This window comes from Gopherus flavomarginatus, chromosome 8 (assembly GCF_025201925.1).
Source record: "Gopherus flavomarginatus isolate rGopFla2 chromosome 8, rGopFla2.mat.asm, whole genome shotgun sequence".
Taxonomy (NCBI): Eukaryota; Metazoa; Chordata; order Testudines; family Testudinidae; genus Gopherus; species Gopherus flavomarginatus.
This window is the reverse complement of record NC_066624.1, coordinates 98,061,413-98,086,408: the sequence shown is the minus strand read 5'-3', so window position 1 is coordinate 98,086,408 and position 24,996 is coordinate 98,061,413. Positions and strand designations below refer to the sequence as shown.

General features: G+C 40.4%; 1 protein-coding gene across 1 annotated transcript; it reads right to left on the bottom strand.

The window, feature by feature from the left end:
• Window positions 1–1,570: 1,570 nt before the first annotated feature.
• On the bottom strand, window positions 1,571–18,757 carry SAMD7 (sterile alpha motif domain containing 7). Its single transcript, XM_050965996.1, has 8 exons — window positions 18,655–18,757; window positions 14,926–15,052; window positions 13,408–13,544; window positions 12,039–12,117; window positions 9,848–10,530; window positions 3,783–3,904; window positions 2,912–3,022; window positions 1,571–1,843 (listed from the first exon to the last, which is right to left on the bottom strand). Exons 1-8 carry the CDS (start codon window positions 18,755–18,757, stop codon window positions 1,571–1,573), a joined length of 1,635 nt encoding a protein of 544 aa, XP_050821953.1.
• Between the last annotated feature and the right edge of the window lie 6,239 nt (window positions 18,758–24,996).

Here is a 24,996-nt window from a genome sequence, read left to right as displayed (position 1 = left end):
TAGCTGCTACTCTGAAACCTGTCATAATATAACATGATTTATTTAAAGATAACACAAAAGAACAGGTTCCCCTAATTTAAAATGTTAAATTACTTTTCCCCCACAATCATGGGAAATTAAAAACATACTTAGACACTTACTATCCTAAGCATCAGTTTTCCTTTTGTTTAATTACTCAAGGCCACATCAAGTAGACTAGGGGAAAGAGACTCTTTGTTAATGACATACAGTAGAACCCCAGTTTATCAACCCTCAATTTACAAAACTCCATTTTATCCAAAATGTATGTTTCCAGGCGTAAGGGCTCAGTCCTGCAGGGATGCGGATGAGACTGGGAGAGAGCATTACAGTGCCACCATTAAGGCAGCAGGCTACTGACTTTATCTCTCAGCCTGCCAAGACCTGAATATGGGACAAAGTGTGTGACAAAAACCTACAGTGAGGAACACACAAAATAATTAATGCAGGAAACATCACAAAATGCTTTGAGACTTATCCCTTTCTAAAACATCAGCTTCATGATCCTTGTTTGTTCTGTTGCAGATCATTTTCAACAGAAAAAGTGAGGGACACCAAATTAGTGCAGAACATAGATAATTTTGGCATTAAAATGAGTGACGTCCCTTGAAATGTGTTATATGCAAAAGGTATGCTGCTGAGCGTGGTGCTTTTTAATAAGTGGTCTAATATGGTAAATTAAGACACGGGGAATGGGTGCTGCTGCAGGTCAATAGGCCAGCAGGAATTCTAAACCCATCATTGGTTGTGACTCTGAGGCATTGAGCCAGCCAGCTGCAAGAACTGGAAAACATTTCTTTCTTGGCTTGTCTTCATGACAGCCTCTGCTCTCACGTTCTCCTAAACTCAGCTCATATGTGCAATCAGGCAAAGCAGCACTCAAGGGCAGCAGCAGGAGTATCTCAGAATAATGAATATAGCAGTTCCATGCATCATTTTAATGTCCAGGATTTAACCAGTTTGTGATGCCCACACCCTGCATCTACTTTTCCACTACACACAAGTGCTCAGTTCAGGGAGGGCATTGAGATTTACTCAAATTGCAGAGCACTAGGCAAATTTCTCTATAGTTTGAAACTGTTCCCATATACTCACATTAAATTCCATATGAATTTTGCCATTGACTGGCAAAGCAGAATTGGGCTCTCAGCAGAAGTCACTAAGAGATGCTGAGCAAAAGCCAGTTGTTCAGTGCTATTCTTTTCCCTCTCACAGCTAGTTCCTCAGCAGTCAGCAGCCTGCGGGATCAAGCCCTAAGACAGTATTCTTTGAATCCCTAACAGTTCTGAATGATACTTTTGGAGTTTTGATTTAAATTTAGGCTTTAATTGCATTAATATTAACTTGTATGAATTGCACTTGAAATTAATTGCACTAATGTGTATTTGCACTTTTTAAAAAATGCTTTTAAAAATACCTTACCGAGTCCTGCTGCATTCGGAGGTTATTTCACTATCCCTGGTTTTATGAAGGTTTCAGATGTTCGTTGAAACCATTTGTAACATAGGGGTTCTACTGTATTACTGAAAACATTGTACATGTTGGACCCAGCTCAGCTCTTCTGAAAATTGATCATCTGAAAGTCAGTCTGGGCTCCAGCTGTGTCACATGGATTTCCCCTGTTTTCTGAAACAGTCTGCTCCACTGTTTTTGAAGTTTCTGGGTCTTGAGAGCAGGGACTGCCCAGTGTATCACCACTGCTATTGCAGCAGATAGGGGAGGCCATGTCGGAGGGCTGCTCTGATGGTTTGCCTGTAGCAGAAGGAAGGGGCACGGACATAGGAAGATTCATCATGTAGAACACATTGCCCAGCCGCCGAGACACCTTTAAAGACATAAGCAATTACAGTAATTACTTCAAATAATGTCAATTTAACTAATTGCTCATCTTAACCTTAAATTTGAATGTAGTCCAAATTAGCCACAGGGCTGATGGGGACATGACCTCAGAGCCTTCAGGTTGTATCGCCTCCAGCCATCTCATAGGGCCAGATCTAAGGATGGTTGGCAAAAATTCAGAAATGTCCTCCACTGCCCCTGCTTCTCAGTTTCAGCTATGCCCAACTTCTGCTGAATTGGTTTGGCTGTGCTCAGCACAATCTGTAGGGGAAGGAGAGCAAGCAGCCTTTGAATCTAGACAACAAGCTCCTTTCTTCCCAGTAGGTGGTGCGCTTCAGCATGCATAATGCAGGCTATTGGTGGTACATAAGACAAATGATTAAGAGAAAGAGAGTAATAGGTTTAATAAGAGGAGAATGAGAGATATACATGGGTTAAGAAGAAGAAGAAAAGGAACATGTGTTAGGAGAAAGATAGATGAGACAAAGAGAAATGAGAACAAATTTGAAGTCAGTGGATGAAATTAAGAACAGGACATTTGTAACTGATGGGCAGGAAAACTTTCTTATCAGTGAGATCTGTAACAGTGTGGAATACTATCCCAAAGAAAGTGATGGAAGCTTCATCACTTGGGTTATTTTAAAGGACAGGTCAAAGTAATGGAGAATCTACAGGAGAGAACAATCCTCTGTTGGTCAGGGGAGGGAGGGAAAAAAGGGGAGATGAACTAATTGATCAGACAAGTCTTTCTAATTTCAACCCAATCTTATGACCCTGGCTATGGATCCCAACCTTCCCAAAGGCATTCTCTTCCATCACTGTCTCTCAAGCAGCTGTTCATAGTTCTTCCCCAGGCACTCATGAAAAGCAAAGGGAAGCTGAATTGGAGTTAATGCACTGTCCACTGGGACTAGATAGTGCACCCTGTCACAATACTACTTCAGATATTTTATGGGTGAAAGAGTGTTATAACTTCAAAGAAAATCAACAAAATTTTGTCACCTTCCCATGCAACACAAATCTTTCATTCTCCCTCCATTTAGCATTTCAGTACCTGAGATCGAATTTTTAGTGCTGGTCCAAGTTTTAATCCCATTGTGTCCAACAGATGTTCTTCTGTGAGCAGTGGCAGGGTTTCTCCATCAATAGCATGATCTTTAAATACCTTATCAAACAATAAAATGCACACAATGGCTTGTTAAAACAGACTCTTTTATGTCTTCTATTTTAATCCTGATACCCAGACAATAAAGGAAGGAAACAGTAACATGGAAATAATTCAGCTTTATATTAATCTGAGAGTAGATGGATGTGGCTGTCATCATCTGCGCCTGCAGCACATCCACTTGCTCTCAGAGTTCCAGCTGTGTAACGTTGCAACATCATTTAGTTTTATTATTTTAACAAAAGTGATCAATTACAGGGAAGCTCATGTCTTAGTCATTCATTTTTTATCCATGAATATGCAGATTTTCAGCCTGCTGTTTACACTGCTTATGATTTTTCATGAAATTGAATGAAGTAATTTCACTATTGCTTAAAACATTGCTTAACATCACAGGATCATGCAATTGCTTCTGCCTGTTTGAAAGTTGTGCAAGTGCTATACTGGCAGAGGGTGGGGTATTAAAACACTTTCCTTATACAGTTGTTCTCCTATTAACATTCTCATATTACACCATGATAGAACACTCTGTATTGCAGCATACAACCACAAACGAGCATTAACCTACATTGTTTGCTATCTTTTACTGCATGGTTACACATTGCCTAGCACAAAGGGGCCTCAAGATACTCTACTGCAAATAATAAATAGTAACAATAATTTAATTTCACTAGATAAAATGATGTTAGCAGAAGTTTAAATCCAGGGCATGTATCTTTAAACATCTAAAAATGTAAGTATGATTAATACTTGTGGTCACCTGTGCATAATCTGAACAACCTGGAAGGCTAATAATAAAGTTGTATACATCATCAACAGTCCATTTGCGAATATCTTCAATGGAAGAAATATCTTCTCCACTCAAAATCAGGCCATGCACTCCTTTGAGAAGGAAACAAAAATGTTGTGTTTGTATCATCTCAAGAGGCAAAACAATCGAAAACTTTATTAAAAGTAAGAGTTTATACACATCTACAGGACCTACTTCATATACTAACAATACTTTATGGTCACGTATTTATAGCATAGTCCTAAGCAACATACTAAATAGTCACTCATCACTTTCTAATTCTGAAGGGTTTGATTTTTTCTTTTATTTGATTACTCTTATTTTCTCTACTGATGGAACTGTACATGCCTACCATGCCGCAGCATTTTCTCTAAAGACTACATTATCTGATGCTTTTGATTTGTTATACCTTACCGCTATTTTAATTTGACTGACTAATATTTCAAGTGAACAAACAGGCAAGCAGATAACAGTGCTCTGTGTCACACTCATTCATATCATGATGAAGCATGAACTGTATTATGTGTTTCAGTCTCCAGGTAAATACTAAAAGGCAACATCTTCTATACTGTTTGAAGGCACATCAGTCTCTAGGTGAAGCTCTGTACTAGGGACATCTTCTGCAAAATGACAAAACAGCACTTCATAAAAAATATAACAAAGCTCAGAATGCATGTTATACACCAGGGGTTCTCAAACTTCATTCCACCGCGACCCCCTTCTGACAACAAAAATTACTACAGGACCCCAGGAGTGGGGACCGAAGCCTGAGCCTGCCCAAGCCACACCACCCTGGGTGGAGGGGGACAAAGCCAAAGCCCCTTTGCCCCAGGCTGGGTGGCCAAAGCCCAAAGGTTTCAGCCCCAGGCAGGGAGCCTGTAACCTGAGCCCCGCCACCCAGGGTTGAAGCCTCAGGTTTGGGCTTTGGCCCAGGTCCCAGCAAGTCTAAAACAGCCCTGGCGACCCCATTAAAACAGAGTTGTGACCCACTTCAGGGTCCCAACCCAAAGTTTGAGAACCACTGTTATACACAGATTACATATGCACCCAAACTCAGCCCATCACAACTAATATCTGCTGTAAATGCATGCAGAAAGAGTATGGGCAGAAGAGATAAGCTAGTTCAGAAATGCAGCAATTTTTGTTTGGTTTGTTTGGCATTGTATTAACCTAAATTCATTTTGCAGACAGGAAACAAACGTAACGCAAGTCTGCAAGCTAATGAATTCATTTTGCAGCAATACAAACTGGCTCTTGTGGATGTTTTAGGATAAAGACCTGAACCTTCTGCCATTTAAGTGAATGGAAGTTTTGTCGGGATTGGACCCATTGCTATTAGAGCACTTAGCAATGACTGCAGAACAGTGATCCTGTAAAGCTCTCCCACCGACATAGCACTGTCCATGCTGGTGCTTCGGTTGGTGTAACTTAAATCACTCACAGGATCTACTGTACAGAGTTAAGTCGACTTAAGTTTTGTCAACAATCATAAGTCTCTTTAATAACATCAGTGGAGCACATCTACACAATGGCCCTTGTGTCAGATGAGCACGTCCACAGTCGTTGCTCTTGCATCAATAGAGAGAACATTGCATCAAGGGTAGCTATCCCACAGTGAAACTCGCCAACCTCTGTTGCCCTCTGCCGCTGGGAGCTCTGGGAAAAGATTGCACTGCATCATGGGGACTTGCTCGCAATCCATTGATGCAGTTCTTTCCATCCTATCATTCCATGGGCTTCCTACTTTGTTTTGTGCTGTTTCTCAGCAGCCCTTATAAACTGTGTGCCCGCCATCTCTGCCTGATGACATGGATCCTGAGCTGCTGACCTTTCTGGTGATGAGCATTATGAACACAACATGGCTGGTCCTGCAGTATTTCATGAGCTGAAAAACAGAGAGTGAATTGGTGATGCCTGCCTTTCTGTCTGCCATGGAAACAAATCAAGATTGCTGCTGGCATTCATGGACCAGGTTGCCATGGTGGATCATCGGTATTGGGCTGGGGAAATAAGCACTGAGTTGGAGATTGCATCATGATGCATGTATGAGATGATGAGCAGTGGCTACAGAACTTTTGGATGCACAAAGCCACCTTCCTGGAACTGTGTGTGGCACTTGCTCCAGTACTGCAGTGCAAGGACAGCAGAATGAGAGCTTCCTTCACTGTGCAAAAGCAAGTGGCGATCAGTGTGTGGAAGCTGACAACTCCAGACTGCTACTGGTCTGTCATCCAGGAAATAATTGATGGCTTTAAGGCAGTGGGATTCCCTAACTTGCGGCATGGCAATAGATAGAATGCATGTCCCAATTTTGGCCCCCAAACATCATGTGACAGAGCACATCAACCAGGGCCATTTCACTGATGTCAATGCAGGATGGCCAGGGAAGGTGCATCTTTTGGAACACTGGACTGTGTAGAAAGCATCACACTGGCACTTTCTTTCCAAACTAGAAGATTCCAATGCGGGATATGCAAATGATCATAGTGATCCTTGGAGACTCTGTAGACCCCTTGCTCCTATGGCTCATGAAGCTTTACACTGGGAACCTACACAACAGGAAGGAGTGCTGTAACAGCAGGCTCAGCAAGTGCCGAATGACTGTTGAATGTGCCTTCGGCTGATTAAAAGGTCACTGGTGGCCAGTTAGACCTCAGTGAGGAAAATATTCCGATGGCTATTGCAACCTGCTGCACTCTCCATAATATTTGTGAATCAAAGGGGGAAAAGTTTCCCTAGGAACAGGCTGCTGAGGCTGTTTGGCTGAGCTGATTTTGAGCAGCCAGATACAAGGGCAATTAGAGGGGTGCAGCGGGAGGCAATTCAAATTATGGAGGGTTTAAAGGAGCAGTTTGACAGTGATTCATAGTAATGTGTCTATTTGATGCATTTGACCAGGCAATGTTTACTTGCTGCCATGAATTATCCCTATAGTGTTTGCTTCATGAGCGTTAATTGCAAGGAGCAAATATTCCTATCTATAGCCACTGTGTTTCAACGTTAGCACTGAGTGATGTATGTATTTCACAAATACAGACTCATTTTATTTCAAAGACTCAAGTTTAATAAAGAGATGAAACACAAACTTTTGAACAAACAGGATGAAAATGAGGAACAGTCTTGTGGTTAAGGCTCTTACAGCTGGGTGAAATTCCCATTTTCATTGGAAATCAGTCCCTAGACATGGAGTGCATGGGGTACTGTGAGGGACCGGGAGCACATGATGAATGCAGTGCGGGAGTTTGGGGAGGGCATAGATTGGAGTTCTGTAGTGGTTGGAGTGGGAGTTGAGCACAGATAGCTCTGAGTGCAGGCTAATGAGGGACTTCAACATCTCCGTCTGGTCCTCCATTAACTTTATCATCTGCTTCTGCCCCTGTGTCCTTTCCTGGCTATTCAGCCTCAGTCTTTCACTGTCTCCCTCCATGCTGTTATTTGGCTGTGTGCTGCATCTCTTGACTGCAACACTTCACAAAACATATCCTCCTTACTCCTCCTGGGTTGCTGCCTTATCTGATGGAGGCACTCCACTGGCATGGAGGAGTGTGTTCTCAAGGGCACATCTGCAGAATGCAAAGAAACAAGAGAGACAGTATTGTGAGTACGCTCACAGCTGTGAATCAGAAAAGTCACATACACCTCTTTCTCACTGCCTCTTGGCTAGCACACAGGTTGCTGCAAGTCCCAATTATGATGCATTCCCAGGGAGATGGGGTGGGCAAGGCAAAAAGGACAAGAAGGGACAAAGGGTGGTTTGTGAAGGGGGTTATTATAAGGTGGTAGGGAGCCTAATCTGAATTTTGGTACTCTTTTCCACAGGCTAGGGTAATCAAACCCAATATCTCACTCTTAAGGGTAACCTAGGCTGCAAAGGAGCATCTCCTGCATTTGTGTGGCTTCAGACTGGCTTCATATGCTGCTGGCCTGTGTGCCGCATTGGCCCCTGCAGAAATAATTGCTGGGTAACATGGGAAAGTTTCCTGTAGTGGAGGGAGAAACAAGGCAGCTCTCCCAAGGAACCTTTGGCAGAGGATTGCAGAATACCTACAGGGAAATTTCCTAGAGATCACTATGGAGGATTCCAGAGACATCCCCGTGTATATTACCAAACTTTCCCACCATGGCCTCACTGCGTAGATTAGGAGTTCTCAGACTGGGGGTTGGGACCCCTCAGGGGGTCGCGAGTTTATTACAAGGGGGATCGCGAGCTGTCAGCCTCCACCCCAAACCCTACTTTGTCTCCAGCATTTATAATGGTGTTAAATATACAAAAAGTGTTTTTAATTTATAAAGGGGGTCTCACTCAGAGGCTTGCTGTGTGAAAGGGGTCACCAGTGCAAAAGTTTGAGAACCACTGGCGTAGATGGACAAGTTCTGGTGTTAATTTCTGTCCCTTATCCCTCCTGTGCCATATAACAAAGTACATGAGAGCTCAATCTCCTCTCACCGTGCAGTACGAAAGCAAAATGAGCACTTACCAGAGCTCCGCTCTCTGGCATCCTGCGTGCCATAGCTGGAGTGCTGGGACTGGCTAGATCCCTCCGGAGTGGAAAAGAGGTCCTGACACACCACACCATCAGACAACCCTGCCGTGTGCTCCACATATTTCTCTAGCTCTACCTCCTCGTCCACCACTTCCTCATCAAAGTTGAGTCTGCTGGCCGCTGCCTCTATGCCCTCGAAGTATCCATGGGACTCTTGACAGTGAAGGTGGGGTCACTGCTGAGGATGGCGTGCAGCATCTTATGGAAGCAGCGTGTCTTGGTTAGCCTGCCGGTACACCTGCCTCAACTCCTTGATTTTAGCACGATACTGCTGTGTGTCCATTTCGTGCCCCTTCTCCTGCATGCCTTTAGCAATCAGTCCGTAGCTATCGAAATTCCTACGGCTTGTGTGAAGCTGCAACTGCACAGCCTCCTCTCTCCATATACTCAGCAGATCCAACAGCTCTGGTGTGCTCCACATGGGAGCACATCTGCTGCATAAAGTCGGCATGGTCACCTGAGAAGATGCTATGTGAACTGTTCACGCCGAGCAAACAGGAAGAGGAATTTCAAAAAATCCCGGGCCTTTAAACGGAGGAGGGTCGCATACCTATGTATCTTCAGGTAGCAGAGTTCAAACTGCTGACCAGAGTGGTCATGATGGGCATTGTGGAACATCTCCTGGAGGTGAGTTAGGGTGACATAACCAAGTGAGGTGTCTACACTGCTGCTGTGTCACTCTATGTCGCAAAAAGCTCAATGCCGTTCGTCAAGGTAGTTTTATTATGTGGAGTTACATCGATGAGAGGAACATTTCAGTGTGTAAACTTCCATTGTTTTGTTGACAAAAGCTGAGTTTTTTCAACAAAACTGTGTAGTGCAGACAAGGCCTTACTCACACCCCTGAGTGACATAATTTACACCGACATAAGCTGTCATGTGTACATAGCAAACCTGAGGCATGAATTTGGTCTCAAGCAGAGGGCAGCTGATAGGAGAACTTCCTGTGCTGCCCGACACACACATGGGATTGTTGCTCAAATGGGCAGTTGCTGCCAGGATCCCACCAGGCAGCCTGGAAGAGCTGGGAGGACAGAATATATCGAATAGGGTTGCAGAGAACCACAATATTATCCTGACATGATATATGTGTTAGTATCCCACCAGCATGTGATGAGATCATTTTGCAACAACATAATGGCAAGACACACTATTGTGATGTTTGCATCAGGAGGTTACTCTGTGACTTTGCTCCTCTGTAACTCCATCTACTTCCCACGTGGTTCTGCAAGATTGAACATCACTGCCTTAGAGAATGAAACCTTCATATGCCAGCAAATAACATGTGGAGATCTCTATAAATGGGAGAAATAACTATGTTTGCCATCACTGATGTGTACTTATCAGGTCATGTTAGCTGCAGCATATGCCCCTGATTAATGAAGTCCACATTTTGAAACCCTGACTCTATCATTGTAAGTGGAGTTTAAATAAAAAGAGGATGATGAGAAAGCTAATCAATAAAAAAAAAAAGAGACCAACTTGACAAACCTGGAGGCTGTAATGGATTGCTGGGTACTGGGAAGCTATATGGCAGTGCTGAGAATGGGATTGCAGAAGGATACATATACTTGTCATCAAAGGCTGTGCAAGAGTTATTGGGATCCTTCTCATTTGCACTGCTGCAGCCATTTGTTTCAGGGGAAATTTCATGAGTAACACAACTTTTTCTCAGGCTGTGTTCATACTCTTTACAGCTTTTCACAGCAGTAGCAGATGGCTCAACATGGGTTTTGCTTTGCTCATGTTTGTTCAGCATCTCAAGCTCTGTTTCTTTCTTGTCCTCTTTCTCATCATCAGCAGTGGTGGAAGCAGAGTCTGCATTTTTGTCTTCTGCTTGGCTTTTGGCACCATTGGCATTGCAATCACCAGTTTTGTGATTCCCAGCTCTTCTCCCTGGCCGACGGCCTCTCTCCCTTTGCAGGTTGCTGATTGGAGGATATGGGCTGGTTGCCATGAGCATGGTATTGCCATGAAGGTCATCAAGGGTGGTTCGATGAACATATAGGTCGCTAGAAAGGTGGCCTTCAGGAAGTCTGTGCCTGCCACGGAAAGCAACTGGGCTAGCTGGGATTCCATGGTAGAGGAAAGGTGCTTCCAAACCCAGTAGCCCTTTACGATGAGCTTTCTCAATTTCTTTTTGTTGAAAAATAGCACTCATTTCCATTTCCATCCTAAGAGGTAAACAGAGCATTAGCAGTGAGGACTGATCAGTTCTCTTGTCATTTCTTTTTCAATGACAGATTAAACTAGAACGATATAATACATGAATAGAAAAATATTTCTTTCCCATGTTGCTGTGTGTGAAACATATGAACAACAGAGGAAACAGAGGAAGTGACTATACACAAAGTGTTGTCAAATGCATAAAAGAAAGCTCACAGAATATTATGCTTGTGATAATAAGGGATGAAATATTTTCCAACAAAAGCATGATTTATAAGTTGATAATACAGGCATCCCAGCATCAGTTACACTCATTTCACCACCACAAGGGCTAGAGACTTAAAAAGCTTAGATTCCAAGCAGAAAATTATACAACATCTTGAAAAAGGGCACTTATGTGGCAATCGATACAGTAATATAATCGTATTATGCATGAGGCCTTGACTATACTGCCAGAGCCAATTAACTGTAAGTAAAGATCTTGGGTCAACTCTCCAATGCACCTTGGTCTCTGTCTAATGCTCAGATGGTGCAAAGGGCTGTATTTTGACAGTAAATGACAATCAGAGAATTACCTTTGTGGAGGGAACTACCCACTGATATAAAGCCAACAGAACAGGTTCCTGTACCAGCCGCCCACCACTGTATCTGGCATAGGGTGGCTTGCCAGAGAAAGGAGGTAGATGCTGAAGGTCAGGTGAAGCTCCACTATGCTATACCAGTCCTCTCCTGGCACTAGATCCTTGAGGGGGACAGGCCAGTGCAGAAGCAGGAAGCTGTGACTGGCTCCCCTCCCACCTCCAGTGAGTACCCCCACTGTAGGTACTCTCTCCAGCATCCCCAGCTATACCTCTCCAAATTTCCCCTCCCCCCTCTAGCAGTGTCCTCTTTTTGGGAAACTGAACTATGGTAACCCTCTTGCAAGTTCCTCTTGCAATATAAAGGTGAGGGGTTCGCTACATGGGAAAAGGAATCCAGCTGATTACATTGAAACGGGGACCAATCACCAGATTTCCATATAATCATCCATGACACCAAGACTGCTTCACTAAACCAGGACATCTGGGCATCCTGTACATGGTGTAGGGATTTCCAATCCTCCAATCCAAATTTAAAAAATACTATGAGTGATGAGTCCAAACTGCCAAGTTCAGATCTGGTTCTGAGTTTTCCCAAGGTCAAGGGTATTTGAATCTAGAGTTCCAAGCTGCAAAGTCTGGATACATATCCAATCTTTAACCAAGTTCTGGATGTTCCAGCTTGGGCCTATATCTTATATCGGTTATTTAAAACTAAAAGCAGAATGAGGGAGAGAAACAGAAAGTTTTTCTGTGCCCCTGGCTTCCTGAAACAGAGGATTTTTTATATATCTGGATGGTTTGAACAAGTACTGCAATTACCTTTAACGGGGCACCAAAAGTTGTGTATTACAAAATCTGCAGCTTAACCATCCCAGTCTGCCTCCTTTCTCCCCACTCCAGGCCTGTACCGCAGTGCAAAATTTACATTCAGGTACCTGGCAATATTTTGTTTTTGAACCAACTCCTGCCTTCTGGCCACAGCTTCCATGGATTCTGGCTGGAGAAAACTATATCCTAGAAAAAATAAATATATATGGTTAGAAAAGTTTAGAATTGCACTCACACTTCACACATTCCCTGAAATAGTTGGATGTTCCTAAAAGTATTGTTAAAAGTTAACAGTTAAAAGGCCTGTTGAAAATGTAGCCTATGGAATATTTTTCAGAGTCACTGGTATAACTTCAGTCCAGATGCTGCAAACATTTCTCTCTTCAATGGGACTAATAGTAATAATAACTAAGCTTGGTATCATGTGTTTGTAGGGTCAGGACCTTAGGAACACCTGTCATCGATACTTCTAAGGCAAGGGAGAGTAGTGACATTTATGAGATAACTTCTGTCTTTGAAGAACATGGAGAACCAACTGAGTACGTAATAACTGATAGTTTAAAAAAGGAAAAGAAATGTAAGAACACTCCTTAAAAGTCTATTTACAGGCTAGCTGCAATGGTCTTACATGTAATTTTTTAATAACATTTCCTCTCTGAGAACTGTATCAGACCCAAATATGGTAAATCAAAGTCAGAGACTCACAGAAGGGTGAGAAGCTGAAGCCAAAAGTTCCTATTTCTGGACCATAGTGGCTTCTAGTGCCTTTTTATTCATCTTTGACCAAATCTGGGATCCTTGCTCAGTTTTTACTCAGACCTGAGTAAGAATCTCAAGATATGGTCCATTATTAACTTCTTATTCCCAGCATGACATGTGTTGCACAATTATGCAACCATGAAATTTGCTACTGTATCCACCCCTTGCTTTAGGAGTAAGCACCACAAGCTAAACTTTATTAAAACAAATATATAGCCATTTTATGGGAATAAATTATATCCAGGTAACATAGGTCCTGGCAACAGGATCAAAGAGAGTGACCAGTGAAACAACCCCTTAAAACAGCTAAGACAAAAAAAAAATCCTATTCCAGAGAGTTAAATGTGTGTCCACAAAGAACATTGCCAGTCAGATAAATATTGCTGGCTAGAACATTCTGTTTATATGGAGAGAGATGGACAAATGCCATACTATTTAGAAAATGCAAAAGCAAGGGGAGAGTGTGCACACACACACACAAGCATATAGGATGGAGATGGGCCTAATAAATTCTAGTTTGCATGTCTGAAGTCTCATATTGGTGCAGATTGGGATTTCTGCTAGGCAGGCCACTCCCTTTCTCAAGGCTATTTTACAAAACATAAATACAATAAAACTTATTTATTGCCATCAGTGACAAACCTGATGAAAAACTAGGAGTATCCACTTTTTCAGTAGTACCCTGTTACTTCACAGGATCATTCAACTGGCTGTTACCTGGACCAGGATAAACCCGACTGGACAATATGTTTGGCATGTTTGCATGCTGTGGGACTGAAGGTCCAAGGTGGGAAGCTACATGGATCTGTCTTGGGTCAGCTGGTGCCATCATTTCAGTGGAAGGCAACAAATCTCTAGGGAAAGAGAGAAAATTACAATTAGATATGTAAAGTATATGCTCTAACTTAACGTGTCATGTTCTACACTCACTTACATTGATTCAACTCCCTTTAACTTTAACAGGACTGGCACATTTGACCGAGGCAGAACTGGGATGCTATTTGCAGAATTTGCTCAAAAATTTTTGCTAAAAAGTAATAAAGTAATAAAATAACTTGGATTAAGACCTAAATTCTCATGTAAAAGGCCTTGGGGGTTTTTACAAGCCCAAGTGGTCAGGTCCAATTTTACCTTTCAGCTGAAAAACAGCATCACCAATAACACTCCCCTTGAGCACAGATTTTTAAGTGACTCAGAGGAAAGATCTACTGAATCATGCATGCCACATATAGCAACACTCTGCATTTCTTCAAGGTCTCCCATGCAAGTACTGACTAGTCACAACTCTCTTTAGATTCTAAGTCTCAAAAAAGTATATCTACAGTGCAATAAAAGACCTGTGGCATAGCCGCAGCTGGCCTGAGTCAGCTGACTTAGGCCCACAGGGTTTGGGCTGCGAGGCTATAAAATTTCAGTGTAAATATTTGGGCTCAGATGAGTCTGGGCTCCAGCCTAAGCCAGAACATCTACAGTGCAATTTTAGAGCCCTGCAGCCTGAGCCCTGCAAGCCTAAATCAGCTGAACCGGGCTCCGAGACTTGATGCCAGGGTTTTTTTTATCGCAATGTAGACATACCACAAGTCTCCTTAGAATAGATCACAGCCTAAGGTAGTAGAGGCTGCAGACATTTGTCAAAGAAATTACTGCCCTGTTTGGTTTGTATTGTTTGTGTAATGTTTTGATGCCCATTGGTCCTTTGGACATCTGTCCTGGCAGATTGGTCTGTACCAGTAGTGGTCAGGAAAGGCATTATGTCCTGGGGAAGTAACTCAAACACTTTCCTGTCCTTAGCAGTAGGAGTCAGTAATTGCATGTCTTTTCAATATTGGTCTTTCTGGGTACTGATGGAATAGGCCATCCAGTTATGTCAAAAAACGTTCCATGTTCACCTTAGGACTTGAGGGGGACTTAATAAATATGTTTCAGATCAGAGTAACTGGTATTAGACAGTTGCCTCAGCAATTGTCCATGGAATTTAGGGCTATGCGCAAAGGTGGATAGTAGCATAGCAGGAGCAATGTAGTATTCTGTATCCAAAGACAGGGATATTAAATTTAAATATAGGGGAGAGCTAAGGAGATACACACAGCTTCATGCATCCCTTAGTTATTAAGGCTATTTTAGAGACTAGAGACTGTGTTAAAAATAATCTCAAATCTTTACACTTTACACATATTCATGAATATAAGGTAATCTGCTGTTCTTTAAATCCAGTGGAGAAGTGGGGAGAAATACCTGTCTACAAATCGAGGTTCAAACTGTGAAGGAATTGGCTGCATTCTCTGCTGGCCTGCTCCCATTAGCTGAGGGTTTACTGCCATCATCTGGTTTCTCATTAGCACTTCTTGTCGCTGTCGCAGTTCTAACACAAAGCATATAAAATTCCATTGTAAGTTCAATAAGTGATTCTATACCCAGTATGAACCTTACCAGAAATATAATAATTAGTTAGCATATATTCTTTTATATTCCACCTATTAATAAGGAAAACAAGACACAAAGTAGTTACTGCCATTTTAAAAAATGTAGACTTATATCCCCGCTTAGCTACACTGAGCATCTCATTGATCAATATAGCATATTATAATAGGGCTGTCAAGCGATTAAAATTAATTGTGATTATGCAATTAAAAAATGTAATCACACGATTAATCACGCCGTTAACAATAAGAGAATACCATTTATTTAAATGTTTTTGGATATTTTCTACATTTTTAAATATATTGATTTCAATTACAACACAGAATACAAAGTGTACAGCACTCACTTTATATTTATTTTTATTACAAATATTTGCAGTGTAAAAACCAAAAGAAATAGTATTTTTCAATTCACCTAATACAAGCACTGTAGTACAATCTCTTTATCATGAAAGTTGAACTTACAAATGTAGAATTATGTACAAAAAAATAACTGCATTTAAAAATAAAACAATGTAAAACTTTACAGCCTGTTAGTCCACTCAGTCCTACTTGTAAACAAGAAGTGGGCAGCATTATCTTCTACAAATCTAAAAAACTTGTTTCTCTTGGCGACTGGTTGAACAAGAAGTAAGACTGAGTAGAATTCTAGGATCTAAAGCAGGGGTAGGCAACCTATGGCACGCGTGCCAAAGGCAACTCGCAAGCTGATTTACAGTGACACTCACACTGCCCGGGTCCTGGACCGGGGGGCTCTGCATTTTAATTTAATTTTAAATAAAGCTTCTTAAACATTTTTAAAACCTTATTTACTTTACATACAACAATAGTTTAGTTATATATTATAGACTTATAGAAAGAGACCTTCTAAAAATGTTAAAATGTATTACTGGCACGCGAAACCTTAAATTAGAGTTAATAAATGAAGACTCGGCACAACGCTTCTGAAAGGTTGCCAGCCCCCGCTCTAAAGTTTTACATTGTTTTATTATTGAATGCAGTTTTTTTTTGTACATAATTCTACATTTGTATGTTCAACTTTCATGATAAAGAGATTACACTACAGTATTTGTATGAGGTGAATTGAAAAATACTATTTCTTTTATTTATAATTTTTACAGTGCAAATATTTATAATCAAATATGATAATATAAAGTAAGAACTGTACTCTTTGTATTCTGTGTTGTAATTAAAATCAATATATTTGAAAAATGTAGAAAAACATCCACAAATATTTAATAAATTCCAACTGGTGTTCTATTGTTTATCAGTTTGATTAAAACTGCGATTCATTGTGATTAATTTTTTAATTGCAATTCATTTTTTTGAGTTAATCATGTGAGTTAACTGCAATTAACCAACTCCGTTAATATTATACAATCTTTAACTGCACCAGAAATAAACAAGACGTGCAAAGCCTCATGTAAACGCAGTGGCAGTTTATACAGTCCATGTTGATGCATACCTCACCACTATTAAAGTATGAAGGAATAGTGATGTATGGGAAGTGTGCTGTTTGTGGAAATTTGTATTTTTAATGATAGGGCAGATCTATGAAAAAATGGAAGACTCTAATTAGCTAAGAAAAACGCCAACCTGTCTTGATATGAAATAGCGTAATCTAATGGAATAAGCATGGGGCTTTGAGTCAGGAACTATTTCAGATTTGGGTGTTGAAAGCTAAATACAGAATTCCATATACAAGCATCGCATAAGAGTCTGATCCAAAGTCCAGTGAAGCCAATGGAAAGACACATTATTTGAATGGATTCTGGAATAGGACATAAGTACTTGATTTTCAGTGCACCCTTGGTTTCCACTGAAGTCAGGTAAAAGATAAATATATTTTTCCTATTTGTTTTGATTAAAATTTAAAAATAATTAAAAACAAATGAATTAAAAGTTCCACGGGTCCAAGGACCCTTCACATCCTTAGAACCTGTGAGAAGTGATGCTAGTTTTTTGATTGATTCCATCATCAGCCTCAGTCTTTGCATCTGAAGTATCAGTATCTTCAACTAAACTCAAATTCAGATGACAATGGAGAGGGGAAAAAGGATGATTTTATTACAACTTGTCCTTTACTCTGCTGCTAGGACATGCATCTGCAGCAGTACTGTTTGTCATGTTAAACTTCACTGATGTTCTTTCCTCTGCTTTTTCTTGCAGAGATGTAGGGTCTGAGAAATGGTCTTTTCCTTATTCATTTATTTTACAGGACCAATAGTTGCAATGTTTGATGCTAGCATTTGAAGTATACTATTACAGTGGTCACACTTTCATTGGGGGTAATAGTAATTGATTAATAGATGTTTTAATAAAGGTTATCAGTTTTTATAGAGTCCAACAGGTCAAAAGACTGCTTATAACCATGGCTTATAAACCTTCCACACCACTTTCTACCTATGTGCTTTTAACCATCTGTAATATATGCTGCTCATGTCTATGACATGCTTATAACATCTATTAACCGTTTGTTAACCCTTTATAAACAGAACCCCCAATATAAAGTGGGACCATTAAAGTTTGATTTGGTTCAAATGCACTATATACAGAGTATTAGTTGGGGCATATTCCAACAGATGGAAACTTCAAGCTCCCCACCAGCCTGCTGGGAACAAAGGAGAATTGAGGAAGAGAACAGGGCCAACTGAATGATACTTCTGCTACTCTTAGGTCTGCCAGGATGGGGCTGCAAAGGCACAGTCACAAACTCTCTTTTCAAAATTCCCTCATCTGTACATATCGAGGACTTGGTCTTGCCCTTTATAGGGCTCACCAGTAAGCAGCCTGTTTTCCCACAGAGCTTGAGCATTCTCAGAGTGTAGTACAATGTGCACCTATAAGAGACACCAATTCCTTGAAAATTTGCCCCTCAGATTATATGCTTAAAATCCCTGGAAAATTAACCAACAAAAATATCTTAGTAAAATAACATTGTTTAATAGTATATTTATTATTAAAGAATCCCCGTATGACCATACGTTATTAGAGAGATGCACATTTTGTGCTGCTAAGTTTGTACCACACAGCTTGTGCTCTGTTATTGTGTCCCAGAGTTCTGGGAGTTTCTTGAATCAAAGAAAAGACTGTGCACTGGGGAACATAACGATCAGCTTTGCTCATAGTTGACTAAAGACTTGATCCTGCAAAGTAATAAGTACCTCCTGTAAGTCACAATCCTACAATCTTTGAAGTCAGTGACAAAGCTGCCACAGAATGGTGGAAGATCAGGGCTCCACTCAGTACCCAGCACCTTGCAGGATTGGGCCCTAGGTCTATGGGAGTTACAGGAGCAGTGCCCTCCCAGATGCTGGAGCACCTCAGAATCAAACTTTAAACTCCCAAAGACCCACTGGGGCTCCATATAAAATTTGTTGTGAACTTTTCAAAAGCCATTTATTCAGTTTTTCCCAAGTCCTGGTCAGAAATCTGGAGGGGATCTTTCCAGAATATTAGACTTATCAAACGTTATTGCTCACATATTGAATACATGTTGTGAATACTATAAACATGGTCTTGGAAAGTTTTAGTTCTAGCTTACCTCCTGCTGCCATGCCACTTGCTAATCGGTATAAGTGCTTTTCGTCCAACATCCCTTGTTCCCCAAGTATAGACATCTTTCTCATGTGATCTCGGGGAGTCATGTTATGAGGTGATGGAGCAGACCTCCCTTTTCCAATGTAAAGAATGAAGTCAGAAGGGCCCAAGAAGATCATAAAATATTCAAAAGGTTAAGAGAGCTCAGGTCCCACATATAGTTTTTCTATTAAACAGATAGATCTGCAAGGCCAACATGCAATGCTTGTAGATACCATAGGGCATATGACAGAAAGATATTGTGGGATTTTGCCTTTCTGAATCTTTTCACAACTAATAGCCATGTCAAAGGTGCCAGAATTCTAGTGCTACTATTTCCTTCCAAAGCTAAAAAAACACAAATCTTTGAGACTTTTAAAATTTCAACTTAAACCAACACTAATTTTCCTGTGTGTTCCAAAAGCCCCTTGATTTTTTTTTTGAAGTGAATCAAAACATCATGACATTTACATAGGTAATAAAGCAAAGAAACACACACAGAGATGGGGTAAACTTAGTCCATCGTCATCAGGTTCAGTGAAGGAAGGTGCCCCAGAATTATACCAGTTTAGATTAGATCAGAATCTGTCCCAGAGCCTAAGCCTCCAGTAGCACAACAGTTGCTGTTCTTTGGAAAAAAACAAAACAAAAACAACTAAATTTAGGCTACACTTCTAATAAGCTATCCTTAAAAATAACTCTAAGGTGCCTACTTGTTGCTGAAGTGCCACAAGCTGTTTTTTACGGTCTGGGTCTTCAGAATGATCAGATGTTTTCTGCTCTATCACTGGGAGACAAAACAAGACAGAAAATGTTTGTACTAGTGCTGAATCAAAACTCAGCGGACCGAACTCTCATCTGTGAACACAAGACTGTACCAACTTCATTCTAAATCAGCAGTTCTCAACTCAAGGATCTTCACAGCAATGCCTTGGGGAATGAAGCCCAAAGCTAAACAAGTTAAGTCCATGCTGTATTGCTCATATTAGGCAGGGATCCTGCTCCCATTAAACTCACTGTGAGTTTTGCTATAACTACTATTGGAACAGGATTGGGCCCATGGGTAAAGTTTGGGGGGAGAGTGTGGGGGATATTGCCTCCCCCCCAAAAAAAACTGCAAGCCTTAGGCAGGCATGGAATTTGCCTCTCTATGCACAGCCCCATTGGCCTCACTGGAGCTGCCCGTCCAAATATGGTAGTCAAACTACAGCTATGATTTAGGTCACTATTACTATTTATTTAGCCAGTGCTAATGTGCTAAGGAAATAGCTCTCGGTCATGTGCTGCTGGACCAAGTGGGGGAAGGAAACCCCAGAGTAAAGGAACCTTCACTGAAAATCCTCTGCCACCAGCCATGCCCATTTAAGCAGGGAGCTGGCATCTGAGGCACCTCAGTTAATCTCAAACGCCATGTTTTCACACAAGAAGGGACATAGTTTCTGAAGCAGGCAGGGCCCAAACCATTTTAGGGCTTTGGTTTATCTGATTTTATATGGCTTGTTAACCAACTTATTTTTGGCATATGGTGATAAGTTTTGATATATTAAAGTGCCATTCTCCTCTGAAAAATGTCTTGGCAACTTCTTACTTAGATCTACCCCTTTGCATGTATTCAGTCATGCTGTACTAGCTAACTTCATAGATTAAAATGTGTTTTTTACTGATATTCCCCCTTCCCTCTGCCATTCTTGTATCCCTGCTGAGCCAATAAATTGAGTGAGGTGTATTCTATTCATGTCTGGTCATCGTCAACAGAATTTTTCACTAAAATCTAATTATAGGGCCAATCAGTTACACCTGTGCAAAGTCCATGAAGACAGTGGGGTTGCACAGGTGTCACTGAAGGAAGAATTTTGCCCAGGGAGGAAGCTTTAGCACTGGTGATGGCATGAAAGCAAGAAAAAACAATCTGTAAGCAGTTCAACTGTAAACTGAACCCACTTTCTATGGAAATTTTTGAGAGACAATGAACATGGGCTTCCAAAATCTACAAACTCTCCACAGAAAATCATATTTTTAAAAGGGTAATTCATGATCAGATATCTATATTCTTTCAGGGAATCAATCCTTGGAATTTGTGTGGATTCCAAACCAATTCCAAAACAAGGGAGTAACCATGTCCTTAGTTATTTTATAATAAATTGTATATGCATAGTTGAGTCATGCTTGAATCACAAATACTTTTCAGTGAGACGAAATGAGTGTGGGATTCCATTCGAGCCCCCATTTCTCAGAAAACCTTACCATCTTCTGACAATTCCCATAGTTGGTCTCAGTCCCAAAGTGAATTTTACTGAAGGAATGTGAATTAAATTAATTCAGCCATTTGAGGTATACGGTGGCAGGGGAGGGAATTACTCTCACCATGAAAAAATGTGACCTACTTTTAAAAAAAAAAATGTCTTATGACTCACAAATGGCTGAAACACTAGACACCAAGCTGACCATGACAGTAGTCCTCGTGGAGGAGGAAAATCAAGACAAATTTGAAGATAAATAGCTTAGTATCTTTCAAGTTTTCAAGATATGGGTTTGAACATGCACCTTGAGATGTGTTTTCATTCACTTTTTTTAGGGCACTTGAGTCATAAAGTGGTTTAGGATGCTCGATGTTTGCTGAAGTGCATCTGAGCTGCCAAAGTGCTTCTGAGATGCTAAAGCATTTTCAAAGGTGCCTTAGTGCTAAAGCTCTTTAGCGCTGAACTGAACCACTTTTACAATAGCTCAGGGCATAGGTGGTAACTAGCGGGAGGGAATGTAGAATTGCCATACTGTATTGAACCAGTGGTCTACCTAATTTGTTTCCTGTATCTAACAGTGGCCAGATTGGATGCTTCAGAGGAAAGCACTAAACTTTTGCAATTACCAAACAGCCTGCCTACAGGGGAAGCTTCGTCGTAACCTCCTCAGGGTTCGTCTTGTGGGGTATTTGGAGGTGGGAGATGAAGTGGCAAGGGCTGGGTGTGAGGACAGAGCTTGGAGACCAGGAAGTGTCTTTTTGCTTTCCTTTTTAGTAAACCAGAAAAACTATATACAAAAACCTGACATTAATAAGATATTAACAGCTGCCAGGAGATTTGTCTGCACTGGAAAGTTGTTCTGCTTTACCTGTATCAGAATAAAGCATTACAACCCCCTAACATGGGCATGGCTGTATTGGTATAAAAGTGCATTATTGTGGCATAGCTATTCCTGTGTGGGAAAAGGACTAAGCTATATTGGTATAACTATAAGGCACATCCACATCAACTATAAACTGTATCCACACTAGAACTTTTACTGGTGTAACTATTTCATAAAATAAAAAATCCCTAACCAAAATAGCTAGCCCAGAAAAACTTTTCAGTTTAGACCAGGTAAAGGTGACTGTAGTTAGCAGGTGACCATTAGCACTGGTTTCCATGTCATTAGCAAAATTATTTGGATTTTGACAAGTTAACTACGGTCATGGATTGTATAGAAAGTTACAATCTGCTGACAAACATGTTGTTACCAAATAGCACAATTGTTCTGTGAGCTAGTGCCAGGGCTATTTCAGATACTGCCTTGAAGCACCTGTTAGGGAAACTTGGATGGGTTTTGTTTTGCTTTTTTTTGTTTTGTTTTGGGTTGTTGGTTTGTTTTTTGTTTTTGATGATGTTTCCACTGGAAATGTCCTCTCCAAATATGGCAGCAAATAATTCAGCTTCCATTAATCTGATGAAGCATGAGAAATATTTGCAGATATGTGGTTATCATTTGAATAAAAATCAGCAAATACCAAGACCCAAACTAGTATCAGTTGATACACTCAATACATGAATCTTAGGTTTTGTCCATATCAAGTCACTGTGGTCTTAACTAATGTAATTGAGCAACATAAATCTGTGGTGTCAAGTATCAGAGGGGTTAGCCATGTTAGTCTGGATCCGTAAAAGCAACAAAGAGTCCTGTGGCACATTATAGACTAACAGACGTATTGGAGCATGAGCTTTCGTGGAGGAATACCCACTTCATCAGATGCATGTGACAAATTGGGTATTCACCATGAAAGCTCATTCTCCAATATGTCTGTTAGTCTATAAGGTGCCGCAGGACTTTTTGCTGCATTTATAAATCTATGGCTTCCTCCACAAAGGCTGTAGCCTGATGCTTTTAGTGAAACACCAGGCTTTGAAAATCTACAAGCCGGAGAGAATATTCCACTCATATGTAAGTTTTTCATGTTAGTGGCTCTATGAAGGCATTTTGTTTTTTACTGGTGCCTCAGTAAATCCCATGTAATTTACATTAGGTTTTCTTTTGATTATACTTGGAAAATTTCCCAATTGCTCTTGTCTTTGAAATTCAAAATCTAATTCTCTATACTGAACTTCAGAATATCATTAGTGTGAATTGCCTATGTTCATTTTGAATACAGGACACAATCTTGCATATGGTTTCTCTCTGCAGGAAGATTAGAACTTAAATGTTTTGTTTCAGTTGACCTGAAAACACAGAAACTGCCTTACTGAAAGAGAACAGTAGTTTGTCTAGGTTCAGCCTGCTTCAAGACTAGAAGTGACCTAGCCTCAGAAAGAAGTAAAAAAACACACAATGTACATGGCAAGCTCAGTAATGCTATTTCCTTTGGGAAAATTCTTACCCATACCATACAGCAATTAGCTTGTGCTCTAAATCATGGGTCAAATTCACGTTTCTTTTAAAAGGCTCACTCTGCCTCCTAACAGCTATCATATTACAAACGGCCACATAAAACAAAACCACTTTCAAAATACAGAAAGCATACTTCTGATTCATATATTAGCTAGAACATTGGTGAGAACTGAAAGGCTGCTCAAAATTTTGAAGCAGGGTTCATATAAAAAATGCATACGCACCAGCTGTCCAGTGCTACATTCATGTCTGACTCTTCTCTGATCCTATTGCACAAATCCTGGCTGTACAGCACATTACATGGATGAAGACAAGTTAATCTCTAGCTTTGGATTCTTACCCTCAACAAACCCTTCTTGGCAGCAGGCAGAACCACTCACCCAGTGCTAATTCTGTCTCAAATTATTAGGCAAGAGGTGGCAAGACACAAACTTCGTGAACTAAAAGCACTCACAAATTCAATCATGTTATGTGCAGTGTTAAAATGTGTATAGCAGTCATATGTATCTAGACAATTTATTCAAAGCAATCTACTGCTCTTGGCAAAACCTACTCTAACAATCACAATATATCATGTATAATATGTACTTGTTGGAAGACGATCCTTCTTTATAGTTATATAAATTAAGATTTCATTAATTTAAATACTGCTTTGACATACTTCATGTGCATACAGAATTACCATTTAAAAAGTAATTTGCAATATATCATTGCAATGGTTCTGCTCTACTCTTTTTGAAGGACATAAGTGTAGTTTTAAAATCCTCAAGTAAGTTAAAGAGAAAGGAAACAATTTTTTTTTAAAATACATCTTATTCGTGAATAGTATTCAACATAATATTGATGTAAATATTGTATATTTTTCTCCTGCCATTTTTTGCCTCTTCTTTTAGAAAAGCTTTCTTGGTTGCCTCAATTATAACAAGTTTAGATTATGTTTAAAAGGAAACAAATTTAGTCCCAACAGTAAAACCTGAAATCTGTATTGTTTTTGCCTTAAAACTGCCTTATAACTACTAAAATTCAAAATTGGGCTGGATTCATGAGTCCACGCTTAGCAAAATAAATGGCAGTTCTAACAAATAAAGAAAAAATATGCTGATGTATCAGACAACAGCATGAAACATGCTTCTTTGATTGCAGTAAGGTACAAATTGACAGACTAGATTTAGAGGGCTAAATTCTAATCCCAGATACGTGGGCGCAAACTGCTCTGAGACTGAGATTAGAGTCTAGTCCTAAAACTGGATTGAGAATAAATTTTCCTCCTCAAGGAAGAAAAATAACTATATTTACTCTGTGTCTGTCGCCGATGAAGTTTGAATACTTTTACAATGTGTGTAACTGTAGAAAATATCAGCATGTTACGCCATTATTGACCCATCTGAATACCAAAATTGGAAGCTGTAGTTCAGTCATCTAGTCTTTTAGGTATAGTGGCCTTAAGAAATAATTCTAGAGCCAAATTCAACCCTGATGTTAGTGGGTGCAGCCCCTACTGAAGTAAATGGAGTTTAATTTCCATATGCTGTGGCTGATTTTAATAGTAGTTATTATTAGGACTGATCTTATTTCCACTGAAGTTAATGGAGGTAGGAGCAGGCTAATTATTCTGCACACTTCTAAGGCAACCTTTAGCTACATGTATTACACTAGCATCTAAAAGACATGA

Excerpts from the sequence above, each read along its gene's own strand:
- SAMD7 (XM_050965996.1), bottom strand. The coding sequence starts at position 18,757 with ATGACTCCCCGAGATCACATGAGAAAGATGTCTATACTTGGGGAACAA. Across the intron at positions 12,118-13,407 it reads TCGGGTTTATCCTGGTCCAG|GATATAGTTTTCTCCAGCCA; the intron begins GTAACAGCCAGT and ends TATTTTTTCTAG. Across the intron at positions 3,905-9,847 it reads CAATCCATTACAGCCTCCAG|GAGTGCATGGCCTGATTTTG; the intron begins GTTTGTCAAGTT and ends TCCTTCTCAAAG.